The 14,207-nt window shown below is 33.9% G+C and overlaps 1 protein-coding gene across 3 annotated transcripts in view; it reads left to right on the forward strand.

Annotated features, from left to right (window-relative positions):
• Positions 1 to 14,207, forward strand: part of Cog2 (conserved oligomeric Golgi complex subunit 2) — a 437,003-nt gene that overhangs the window by 201,435 nt on the left and 221,361 nt on the right. For all 3 annotated transcript variants that reach the window (XM_090399142.1, XM_090399141.1, XM_090399143.1), the window contains exon 8: positions 2,905 to 3,020. In XM_090399142.1, the coding sequence (XP_090255268.1) occupies positions 2,905 to 3,020 (116 nt within the window). The remainder of the gene's footprint in view (positions 1 to 2,904; positions 3,021 to 14,207) is intronic.

The raw sequence follows: 14,207 nt of genomic DNA on the forward strand, positions 1-14,207 counted from the left end.
TAACCCCCAATCAGTTTCTTGTAGTGCATTTCCATTCCATGCAGCCTGAGTGCATCATCCCAGAATGTATCACATTATACTTAGACACTGAATTATCGGCCATTATTCTTTCCACAGGCTACCAGTCTAATTAGATTAGCTTGAAGAATCTGTACATCTCTTTTATTAACTGTTGCTCTAAATCAACAAATGGGTATTCCCTCTTAAATCATTCCTTGTATAAAATGAACAGTAGAATACACGCTCACACGCGTGCACACGTTGACAAATTATGCAGAATCTTATTCGCCATGCAAGAAAATGTACTTGCTCAAAATCCAACAAGTTAGTAGGTGTTCCATAAAGTGATGGATGCTATATCGTTGTTTGGAGAATATTTCCATTATGAGAACCATTCCAAAGAGGAGAAATCATCAAATAATATAAGAATAGGAAGAACAGTAAAAACAACATTAATTTTTTTGGAAACTATAATTTCTTACATAACTTTTTGTTACATGAATGACCCTTTATATTATGCATATCCTTCTGTGTTTTCTTCAGCTTAAAGAAATGTTTAGAAAGATTTTTTATTAAATAAAAAATAATAATAATTCTATTTTGTCCAGTCTGAATTTTTACCAGCTACTTGCCAGCTGATAAAAATCTGCTCACCATAGGTGAGTGGACAGTTTTTTTGAGTCCTGTACACATACCTTAATTGACTATTTATCAGACCTTCAAAACAATGACCCTTGCGTGTCAATCAACTTACGTTACATCACCATGTAATTGTACTTCAATTAGCAAAACAGTAAATTGCTTTCCTGATGTGTCACATACACAGATTCTCTCTCTGTGTGTGTGTGTGTGTGTGTGTGTGTGTGTGTGTGTGTGTGTGTGTGTGTTATTGGCAGTACAGGGAGCTGGTTTGATGTAAAAGGTGCAGAACAAGTAAGGATTGAAGAAAAGTGGCACTAAACTTGATACCAAAATTGAAGATATTAACCTCACATCTTTACTTTAAGTAGATGATAATATACTCTTAAATAAATTCAGTAACAACTCTTCATGTTTTCTAAACTAAGTTGAATAACTGTGGTAACAAATTTGGCATGCAAATCAGCAATAAAAAGATAGAAGCTATGTAAAATATGTAGTCATGTGGTAAATATCACCTGCATTCTCAAATAGACAACTTATTAACATGTCAGTCAAATATTTCAGCTATTTAGCACAGTTTTATTGAAGACTGCAAAATAAATAGGAAGAAGACAAAGATTTGACAAAGCTAGTATAGTGGGGAATCAAATGAATAAATTTATATTGAATAAGAGAGAAATTAGCTGTATAAAAGACACTTTTCAAACCAGTTTTAACTTATGTAATTGAGAGCTGAGCTAGAAATAAGAGTTAATCAGTGACCAGAGACCAAGATAAGAGTTCTGAGATAAAAATTGAGGAGGGTGAATAGATAGCATTGATGGCAGAATCATATTCTGCCATTCATCATGGCATCATATTGCTAGATGATTAGAGCATCTGCGATCTATGCACATCGTATTTTTGATGAAAAATGACCAAACCTAATATAGGATCATATCTTGTTTTTTGTTGCACTGATGTGGAATTTTTTTTAACATTTCTGATGACTGTTTAAGTACTCTGATGAAGAAATCGTAATCAGTGTATGCCATTCTTGTGTGCTGCTATTGTACTTGATTGGTCTTTGTTTTATGTGCTGGTAGTGCTGATTTATATTTTCTTTTTTTTGACATATCCTTGAACATGTTTTAACTTGTGCATAGTAGATTCCATGTGAACGAGTGATCTTATATATTCTCAGTTTTTTGAGCAGTGAATGGAGATATGTTAGAGATCAAAGGACACTGGATATCTTATTTAGCAGAGAGAAAGCTACTTCTTGTTCTCTCTTGATGTGGTATCTGTGATATCTTGTGCCTGGCAAATTATAAGGGAACAATAATGATCCTCTATATTCCTATTCCTTCTGTCCATGTGTTTATAGGACACATGAATGTTCTCAATCATTTTTTGGAAAAATAAGAATTAGGTATTCCATCTCATGGCCTCTCTCTCTCTCTCCCTTCTGCTGGGAATGTTATATGCCCTATCTCATAGAATGTATAACACCAATTTTTTGGTATTATACATTCTAAAAATTAATGGATGGTGGTGAGACCTGAATAGCTAAGTTTATTTGGTTTGGAGACCTCCAGAAGAATGTCCAAGAAAAAAAAGGAGGATTTGTTTTTCTAATTCAATAGTGATCTTTATTGTGGGTATGAATGTTAAGATGATTTATAAAGTCATATAGTTGCTTTGCTGAGCCAGCCATCGCATGAATGCATCATCCCTTCATTTTCATGTTTCAAATGATTCCATAACAAATTGGCTAAAAGAAATAGTGGCAAGTGCATTGCTTTTCCATTTTTATAATTTATCTTAGAAATTGAAGATGATGTTGTCGATGCATTGTTCAAGTAATGTCATAGTGTCCAGTTCAAACAGTTCTTGTGGTAGTCTGTAGCTTGATGATGACCAGGCTCTTTCAAATATTTTGTATCACTGTTGCTTGTTCCTAAGTTGGGCAGCGTAACATCAGTTTATATTTCATCCTCCTGAAGAAGTATAGTATAATACTCACAAAACTACCAAAGATTTAAACTTCATAAAATAATTGTTCACCTGTCACTGTCCATCTGGAATATATACTAGATATAAATGTTAACCATATTCTCCATCCACAGACGTCACTGAAGCAAAATAGAGTTCAGCAGAATTGAAAATTGATTTGAAATTTTTAGTTATAAAAACTTAGTGTTTTCAATTTTTAATCACTGTTCTTTGGTTTAATAATAAATTAAAACTTTAATTAATATCTCAAATTATGAATATTTATAGGTTATTACAGAAAAAACTGTTTATCAAGAAGGTATTAAAAATATGTATAGCAGGATCTTAAATCTTATTCCTTCTAAATGCAAGACACTTCTGGAAATAACAGTCGAATCCAAGAGGTATTTTTTTTAATGCATGTATTTGTTAACGAAACTATAAATTGTGTTTTGTGTAATTCTTATTTTTGAAATTTACATTTATGTCCAGAGGAATTTCAGACTAAATCAAATCCATGGCCAAGTTTTCATTAACTGATCTAAGTAATATACATTAGATAAGCTTGGATTGCAAGGAAAGATAAAAAGAATGGATTGTACCATAGAGGAACCTCTAATTTTTCATCCCAATAAAACTTCCAAATATAGTTCAGTGCATTTTTCTTTTTTGGCAAACTACTATGCCATTGTTAAATATGTTTAAAAAATTAAGCTGCAAGAGAAATGTCAGCTATATGATTACTACAGATTGATTGCTTCTTGACAAGCAAGCAACCAATTTATTTTACAAAATATACTAGGGTGGTTCTGAAAAGTTGGCAAAATTATCAGCAAGATTTTTTTTTTTTTTTCTAAAGTTTGTACATCTGTTGTAAGCATCCAGGTGAAATTGCAAGTCATTCTAACAAGAGTTTGTTTTATACAGCTGTCTGAAGCAAAAGTGTTCTCTATATCCCTTGAAATGGATAAAATTGAGTATTTCGCGGTCATAAAATTCTTTGTAAAAGAGGTTTAACGCCAAAAGAAATTCATTCGAAGTTCATAAAAGTTTATGGGCACTCTTCTTGTTTATTTTCGACAATTAAGAAATGGGCTTCCAAGTTTAAACGTGGCCATATCAGCCATGAAGATGATCCACGTGAAGGACATCTAAAAAGTGTAACAACACCAGAAATCATTGATCAAGTGCACAATGTGGTATTGGATGACCGGTGAGTCAAAGTGTGTGAAATTGCTCATATAGGCATTTCAAAAGAATGTATGGGATATATTTTGCATGAAGAATTGCAAATGAAAAAGCTTTGCACAAGATGGGTGCCACGCTTGCTCACAGCAGATCAAAAATGCACTTGCATGAAAATCTCCTAACAGTGCTTGAAGCATTTTAACAAGAATAAAACTGATTTTGTGCGTCGATTTATTACTATGGATGAGACTTGGATTCACCATTACATACCAGAATCCAAACAGCAGTCAAAACAGTGGACAGAAGCCGGTTGTTCAGCACCAAAGAAGGTTCCATCAGCAGGAACGGTCATGGCATCGGTGTTTTGGGATGCTAAAGGCATTTTGTTTATTAATTATCTTGAAAAGGGTAAAACAATAACCGGGGAATATTATTCCGATCTTTATTGCTGTTGGAATAATATTCGAAATATTATTCCGACAGCTAAAGAAGATATGATTAATACATTGTGGTTACAATGTATTAATCATGAAAATAAAAACTACTACTTTGATAGTTATTTCTTTTGTGTGTGTGTGTGTGTGTGTGTGTGTGTGTGTGTGTGTGTGTTATTTGCCATTGAGTCGTTTTCGACTCCTGGTGATTCTATGAACATACTCTCCATTCAGATCTGTGTCTGGACATATCTTTCAAAATTTCCGAGCGCATTCCAGTTGCTTCTTTAACTCCATCCACCCATCTAATTCTTAGTCTTTCTCTTCTCCTGCTTCCATCAAAGAAGGTTCTTCAAGCATCATCATCTTCTCCAGACTGTCATTTGCTTGCATAATATGTCCAAAGTATTACAATTTTTGCTTGATGATCATAGCTTCGAGGGATCTGGCTTTATTCTGTCTATCAATGATTTATTGGTTAGCTTTGCAGTCCATGATATTCTTAGTAAGCGTCTCCAAACCCATAATTCAAATGCATCTATCTTCCTTCTTTCACTCTTTCTCAGGGTCCAACTTTCACATCCATGCAGTACCACAGGGAATACCATTGCTTTCATGATTCTGATTTTTTTTGCAAGGCTAATATCTTTATCTTTAAAGATCTTGCTTAAATTTGTCATTGCTTTCTTTCCGAGTAATAAACTTCTTCAGTACAATAACCATCTTGATCAATTCGGGATCCTAGGAGCACAAAATTGTTAACTACTTCCATTTTCTCCCCATACTTCAAAATCATTAAGTTCACATGTTGCCATAACTTTTGTCTTTTTGAGCTTAAGTTTAAGGCCATATTTAGCACTTTCTTCTTTAACTTTCATAATAAGTTCTTCCAAATCTTCTTTGAATTCAGCTAGCAAGGTGGTATCACATACCTCAAATTATTAATATTTCTTCCACCAATTTTAATTCCAACTGAAGACTCCTCCAGCCCTATCATTCTTAAAATATATTCGCTGTACAAGTTAAACAGGTATGGAGATAAAATACATCTTTGTCGTATCCCTTTACTTATTGTAAAATAATCAGTTTCTCCAAGATCTGTTCAGACAGTAGCTTCTTGTTCATAATAAAGATTCTTCAGAAGGATAATGAAATGCTCTGGTACTTTGTTGTTCTTAACACATTCCACAGTTTCACATGATCTACAGAGTCAAAAGCCTTACTATAGTCAAGGAAACAATGATAGACACTCTTTTTGATATTCCTGTGCTCTCTCTATTATCCATCTCACATTGGTGATCTGATCTCTTGTTCCTCTGCCTTTTTGAAATCCTGCCTGTTCATCTGGCATTTCTCTCTTCATGAATGGTTCCAATCTTTTCTGAATGATCTTAAGTAAGACTTTATTTGCATGAGAAATCAGTGCTATAGTTCTGTAATATTTGCACTCTCTTGCATCGCCTTTCTTCAATAAAGGTATATAAACTGATTTTTTCCATTCCCTAGGCCATGCATTTGTGATCCAAATTCGCTGACATAGAGCTGTTAAAATTTTAACTGCCTCTTCTCCCAGGACTCGGAGCAGCTCAATAGGTATTCCACCTCCTCCTGATGCTTTCTTACTGGATAGCTGTTGCAGTGCCCACCTCACTTCACTCTCCAGTGGAACTGGCTGCTATGTATAATCCTGCTCTTCAAATTTCTCAGAAATTTTGGAGTCCTTTCTGTAAAGGGCTTCTGTATATTTCTTTCTTTGATGTCTGGAGCTTCTGTAAGATATTCTTTGTGTTTACTTTTCAATGTTGTCACCTTGGCACTAAACTTCCCTGTCAGTTCCCTGATCTATTTGAAAAGATTTCTTTTTTTTTTTTTTTTTTTTGTTTTCACCTTCTATTTGTTGGCATTCCTGGTTAAAGTATTTTTCCTTGTCTCTTCTAGCTTGTTGTTGAAACTCTGCATTCAAATGCTGTACTATCTGCAAATTTCCTGTGGCCTTCATTTTCCTCCTTCACTGAGCAGTTTTGATGGCATCTTTTGACAGCCATTTAAACTTCTTACAAATTGTTGGAATATTTTTCTTTGGTTCTGTTTTAATTATATCTTTAATCTCTTCCTAGTTCATCTGGTTCTCTTTCACACAAATTGAGTGGGTTGAATCTGTTCTGTATACTAATATTGTATTCAGCTGGTATGTTTTCAAGATCATATCTGATTGACATTTGTGTTATTTTTCAGTTTCTGTAATTTCATATGTATCATAGTCAATAATAATCCATGGTCTGTTCCACAGTCTGCACCTGGAAAAGTCTTTGCAGACTGAAGTGCACTTCTCTATCTTCTTTGTCCAAGTATATAGTCAATTTGATTTCTGTATTGTCCCCTCAGGGGATATCCGTGTGTACAATCTTCATTTGTGCTGTTTAAAGCAGGTGTTAGCAACAAATAAAGAATTCTCTGCACAAAACTCAACTAGTCTCTTCCCTGCAGTGTTATGAATATTTAAACCAAAATGACTTGTTATTACTTGTTCCTCAGTTTCTCCCACTTTTGCATTTTAATCTCCAATAAGTAGCCATAAATTTAGGTTTGGTATTACATCTATCACTTCTTGTAACTTGCCATAAAAATCCTCTATCTTCTTCTGGTGCCTCTGTAGTGGGTGCATAAACCTGTATGATGGTCTGTTGAAACTCTGCATTCAAATGCAGAGTTTCAACTGGATGTCCATTGACTGAGAGAAATGATTCTATCACTCACTGGATTATAATGCAATACATACCTATCCATCTTTTTCCTGAGTAAGAAAGATACTCCATTTTTACGACTTATGTTGTGTCCTAAGTAATATACTATATAGTCCCCTGACTGAAGATGGCCCATTCCTGTCCATCTAAGTTCACTTATTCCCAGTATATCCAGCTTCTTGCCCTCTATTTCCATCTTTATTTTTATCTTGCCTTGGTTCATACTTCTAACATTCCAAGTTCCAATGTTGTGATTTCTTGTGAAACAGGGAGCCTCCCTTTTCCTGTCAGCAACATTGACGTATTCATAGAATGTTGTTGGCAAGGTACAGAGGTAGTTTGCCTTTGCCTTCCTCTGGAATATTTTTCCACTTTCCAGTCTAGATGTTCTATGAAAACGGAAGCACCTCTGGAAGGATGTCTCTTCACCACACAGTATGGTCTTGGTAAAGGAGCAGATAGGAGATGCCAATTTATGTCATCTGTAACTAGTTGTAAGGTCATATTTCCTTACCATTTTGTTAATTTTTCGGATATGTCCTGCATATATATATGGAATGGTAATGGATTTTGAGTAAGAGGGGGAGGGAGGGAAGGGAAGGGGGATTGCTTTTATATGGTTTTATTATTTCTTGTGTGTGTGTGTGGGGGGGGAATTGTAGCAGTTGGCTAAGAAAGTGTTAAGGATATGGTCAAGTTCAGTAGTTAGAACTATGTTATCCAAACAGATTAATTTTGCCCTATTATATAGGATTTTTATAATCCCATATTGTTGTAGTGGGGGGGGGGATGACTGCTGGTGAACATATCTACTTGTATGTGTAGGTTTTCTGTAAACAAAAAATGCCAGGGATCCTTTAGGCTGGTGTGTAATCAGAATATATATGATTTGGAGACTATTATTATTTTCCTTTTCCAACGTAAACTGGATCCTGAGATGTTGATTGTTTAGGTGTGTTAAGAAATTGTGGCATGTATCAAGACCATCCACAAAATGGAGAACACATCATCCATGTAGCATAGCCAGACAGTGGTTTTTTTGTGTGGCAGAGCTTAAGGCTTTTTTCTTCAAAGGTTTCCATAAAGTAGTTGGCCAGGGATGGAGAGAGTGGAGAACCCATGGCAGTCCCATCTATCTGTTTGTAAAATTTTCTTTGCTAAACAAAATAGCCTGAGTTCTTGGTGAACTGAAATAGGGCTGAGATATTGGGAGGAAATATGGCTTGGATGAGGTCTAAAGTATCTTTGAGTGAGTCATTGGTGAATAAGGAAGAGACATCAACACTGACCATTATGTCAGTGTGTTGGAGTGTGAGGTTTTCTCTAATATACTGGCTTTAAAGTGTTCTGAGTTATTTGTGTGTGAAGGTGTGTTGCCGGTATATTGCGTGAGCACTTTGGTTAAATGTTTGACTAAATTTGTATGTAGGTTGAATCAGTGCTATCCACAATGGGACATAATGGCACATTCTGTTTATGTATTTTTGGTAGTTCACACATCCAAGGGGGGAGGGGGATGTATAGAGTTATAAGGTTTTAATCTGTTTATAATTTCCACAGACCATGAGGTAATTTTTTTTTTTTTAAGGAGCCTATTTAGTGTTTTAATTTGTGTTCTGGTGAGATCATAGTCTATAGGGAGATAGGCAGAAAGATCTAGTAGTGATGGATACTTACTTTTCTCTAATATTAATCCTTCTGAGAATTGCTGCTTCAGTTTCACTTGGTGAAATTTAAGTAGGAAATCACTTTTTAAAATGATAAAAATGAGGAGTACATGTTTATATCGACTAATTTCAAATCACCCTAATCCTACGTTGTTAATCATATTGCAGTAATTATACAGCAGAGTTGCATGCCATAGAGATTATGCAGGTAAAAGAAAAACGCTATGAAAAATGTGTAATTTATACAGATTCATCAAGTTCTTTACAGGCCCATTTAGTCTCCTGTGTATAATTCACTTCCAGTACTTTGTGAGGTGCTACAACTGTTTACAAAATGAAGACTCTTGATTTTGATGTTTGGTTGTTCTGGTGCAGCTGCTAGATCAGCTTATACTTTTTTCCATTTGCTGTTCAGCAATCCCACATACTTCAAACAGCTTATAAAATCAAAGGTAATTATCCAATGGCAGTCATCATGGCAGAAGGCACTGACAAAAAAATTGCATGAGATTAAGTCTGAATAAACTATATAATCCAACCTCTATAAAAAGGTTTTTTGATACTACAAATTCTTCCAAGAACATCAACTTATATCATGCAAATATTAGGTCATTAAGTCAAATTTTGATAATTTAACCTTAACATTACTTTTCACAGAAATCAAATATGGATCAAACACATTGAAATTGTTATTCTCTCTTTAATTACAGCACGTATTATGACTATCATGATTATAATCATTCAGGTGAATTAATTCTCTATGCTAGGAAAAATACTTTTCATTTTCATAAACTGGATCAAATATGCATAGTGCTGAAACGGTAATGATTTATGATACATTAACGAATATGCTTATATTGAATATATACCATGCACAAGATGGCCCAGTTGATATATTTCTATCAGAGCTAAATAATGTCTTAAATACCTTAAAACGTCATACTAGTGGGGGGGGGGAATATAAATTTGGATTTATAAAGAATAATAGCAAAATTGAAGAACATAAAAATCTGTTATCTACACATGGATTTCTTGCATACATCGATTGCAATTCGAGAGAAGCAAACAACTCAGTAAGTTGTACTGATCATATATTCATAAGAAACAAAATGGCCTATGAGGTATCATCTGTGGTATCACCACACTATTTTATTGAATCTATCATTACCTAATAGTGCTGATATGAGCTGTGCAGGTAGTGATGAAAAATTCGAAATTGATATACCAATTATAATAAATTTGAGAATTACATAAAAAATTATCAACTGCCACAAAATGATCTATCAGATTTAGGTCAGTTATATGAGGAATTTATCAAATATGCAGACAGAAAATTGCAATATCACATAAGAGTTACTGTGGAAAAGGATGTTCACATATGCTGGATAACAGATGAACTAAAAAATATGGTAAGGACAAAAGAAAAGCCATTATAATCATAGGAAGAATCCTTGCAATCTAATGTTTGAACATGACCATTGTGATGGTTAATTAACACGATAATTTGGCAATATGAAGCAGAAAACACATGAATTCCCAGAGTGCAATGATGTCACTGTTGTACTTAATGAAATGAACAACCACTTTACAATCTATGGTAGTTGTGATTTTGATCCCACGAAGAGGATAAAGTATGTAAGTCACCTTTCGTGGATTAAGAATTCCATGTATCTATACACAGTAAATGAAGATGAGGTAAAGAGTCTAGTAGTCAGATTAAAAAAGGGGAAAAAATGGGATATGACCATGTAAATGCTGAGAAACTAAATATTATCATTAAACATAAGTTAAAACAAAGTTCTTTATACATATCATTAATAAATCTTTTGAACTTGGGCAATTTATGTATATCTAAGGCATTCGACTGTGTTCATCATGAGCTACTACTACTGAAAATGTCTAGTACAGCATTAGAGGAGCTATTAAAGACTGGTTCAAATCCTATCTGAATAATAGAAAACAATATACCAGCTATGGCACATTCAATAGCGCATCAAAAATAATAAAATATGGAGTCCCATAAGACTCGGTGCTAGCACCCATCCTATTTTTAATATATGTTAATGATCTGTTGTGTAAATACAAACTTTTTGGCAAAATGATATCGTTCGCTGATAATACCACATTAGTATACCCTGCAACGACCCTTGAAGATCTAGAAAATTAGATTAACCATGATATGCTGAAACTAAATAAGTGGTTTAGCAATAATGGTTCTTAAAATTAATACAATAAAACAAGATATACGTACTTCACGTTATCAGATAAGTTAGATCACTATATAACCATAAAATGGCATGAAACAAAATGTAGTGATATCTAAAATCGTAACGGTAGCTTAGGTCAAAAAAAAACAATCACTCAAGTATTTGGGCCTCCACATTGATGGCAATATGAAATGGAACTCCCACATCACATTATTAACAAATAGGTTGAAGTTCATAATTAACAGAATATATTATGTTAAAAAAATTTGTGACTGCAGCATTCTTAAGATGTTTATACTATTCTTGGGTAAATTCATAACTGTAATATGGTATCACCTGTTGGTGTGGAGATTACTACAACAATCTGCTTCCTTTGATACGAATACAAAATAAAATAATTAGAGCTGTGGCCATTACTGAGTTTGCACATTCAACTAATGATCTGTTTGGCATTCATAATATTTTACCATTACAGAAACTATCTCTATGGTTATATACATTATATGTAAGAAAGAACGTTGTAAGTTTTTTGGTATGTAATAAATTCAAAAGCAACAACAAGCAGAAAGGCCAAATACTTTCACAGGAAAATTTACAACTACTAACTAAAAAGAGACGAAATATGAAACAGGACAAAAACTTCTAAAATAGAATATTCAGATCTGTGCAAAACAATATGGAAAAAGATGAGAAATGAAATAAGATCTTGCAACACTAGAAAAATAAAAGAAACAGTTGAAAACAATAAAAACATGAAAGCACTAAGAAAACATCTATCAGTTGATAATGGTCAAATAACTGCAATAAAAGATAACAGAACTACAATAAAGAGTCGAGAACAAATCTTACAAAGTCTAGAAGAATTCTACAGAAAACTCTACAGTGATTTGCCAATGGATAAATAGATAAACAAACATTAAAACAAATGGAAAATGTCCTGTTGAAGATCTGATATGCATAGAATTAAGTGGGGAGGAAACAGCATAATTCACTATGTCACAAACTTACTAAACCTATGTCTAGAAGAGGGGAAAGATATCAGGATAAACCGGTAAAATGCTACTCTGATACTATTATTTAAAAAAGGAGATAAAGAAGTCAAGAACTATAGACCAATCAGTATTCTCTCTAATCTGTACAAAATCCTCATGAAAGTAATAACAAATAGATTAACCCCTCTTTTAGACTCATATCAGCCAGTAAAACAAGCAGGATTCCGTAAAGGCTTCAGCACAATTGATCATTCATGCAGTGAAACAAATAATAGAAAAAGCAGAAGAATAGCAATTGTCTCTCTGTTTAGCATTTATTGATTATGAAAAAGCATTTGATTCAAAACCAATGCAATAATCAAGGCACTTCTGAATCACTGAGTTCCTGGAGAACATATAGATCTCCTCCAAGAAATATACCACAGTACAACAACAATCTAACTTCACAAAAGTAGCCATAAAATGCCAGTTAAAAAAAGATGTCCAACAAGGAGAGACTATTACCAAAAATCTTCACAGTAGTCCTTCAAGAAATAATTAACAATATAAACTGGACAAGCCTTGGCATAAAAGTTAATAACAAAAACTTAACACACTTTAGATATGCAGATTATATCATTTTTGCAAATAGTCCAGAAGATCTGAAGGTAATGATAAAAGATCTGTATAATGAAAGCAGAAAAGTTGGTCTAAATATAAATAGAGAAAAAACTAAAATCACGTTTAACAATTTTGTATCACCAAAAATAAGAATAGAAAACTATTTCTTAGAAACAGTCTCTTCATACACATACTTGGGTCATCTCATTGATCTAAACTGTGGACTCCAAAAGGAAATAAATAGAAGAGTTCAACTTGCCTGGAGTGCATTTGGAAAATTAAAGAGCATTTTCCAAAATAGGGATGTCCCACTCTGCTTAAAAAGGAAGACATTTAACCAGTGTATACTTTCAGTCATCCCATATGGTTGCAAAACGTGAACTCCAAAAGCACTGACAAATAAACTAGTAACAATTCAAAGAAAAATGGAGAGACTCATGCTAGGCATCACAATAAAAGCTAAGAAATGGAACACCCAAATAAGAAGTCAGACTCTTATCACAGACATCATTCTTTACCACAAATGACTAAAATGGAAATGGGCCAGATATCTATCTAAATAGAAGAGAAGACAATCACCATACTAATGAAGTGGATTCCAAAGGAAGGAAAACAAGGCTGAGGATGTCCTAAAAGATGGAGCGACGAACTGTCAAAATTTCTGGGAAGTGAGTGGTCATCCATAGCCAGGGACAAGGAGAGAGGTGGAAAGAACTGGAGGAGGCCTTTGTCCTGCAGTGGACTGAAAATGGCTGAAAAAAGAGAGAGAATGTAGACTATGGTTTACACTGTGGTCAGAACTTGCTTGTAGTACCCAAGGCAAATAAAGAAATTTTCATAAATCCTAGCAACAAGCACTTACAATAAACTCTCAAATTAAATCAAATCTATAACCTCAGAATATGCTTTCAGAAAAATATTGAGGACTATCTCATGGGACTAAATAATTTTGACATTTACTTTAAAGGTATATTATAAGAGATCACTATAACTTACATATCATGTCCAATTATGATTCTAATATATTAACAAGTATATACCATGTTCTGTGAGCCCTCATAGATACAGCCACTGGATTTTGCAGTGACTGTATGTATGAAAAATGCAACAATCATTTCACTATTTGTCATATTCTAGTGGTGTGCCAGCACTTAGCATGAGAGATGAATGAAATATTTGCTGATCTAGGTGAGCCATATACACTCAAGCCGATCTTATCAGACTCAGACAAGTTGCATGACATTGTTTACTTTTTACAAAGAATTAATTTATAATATTAGCACACTTGATTATAAATTCTGTTTTTGTGTAGATACTTAATTACTTAATTTCTAAATTTTTTAAAATTTGCTTTTTTACAGAACAATTATTTACTAATTTATAACTTTATTACTATTTATTATTAACTTGTGTATTGATGAACCCTTTACTTTGGTGCAGCATGACCTTGGTTCTCCTTGCATCAAGCCTTTTAAGAATTGAGGCTTAAATTAAGCAGCTTGGTCAGAAGAGCTGTCAGTTCCTTTTGCACATCCTCCTAATACACAGGTTGCTATGCCATGTAATCTTTGGGCCATGGTTGCAATAAGTTTCCATGATATAAGTGCACTTAGTTCATCTATTTCTGTTCTCCCATCAGTGCATGTCACATTTTGTATTGTATTGTCTCCACCTGGATTGTATACACTGGCAGAATAATTACGCAATAACTCCGCTCCCATTTGTTTCTGTTACCTCCCTACCATAGATTTCTTTTGTA

Source organism: Typopeltis vanoorti, chromosome 10 (genome assembly GCF_054136105.1).
Source record: "Typopeltis vanoorti isolate ZY-2024b chromosome 10, IOZ_Tvanoo_1.0, whole genome shotgun sequence".
In the NCBI taxonomy this organism is placed as follows: domain Eukaryota; kingdom Metazoa; phylum Arthropoda; class Arachnida; order Uropygi; family Thelyphonidae; genus Typopeltis; species Typopeltis vanoorti.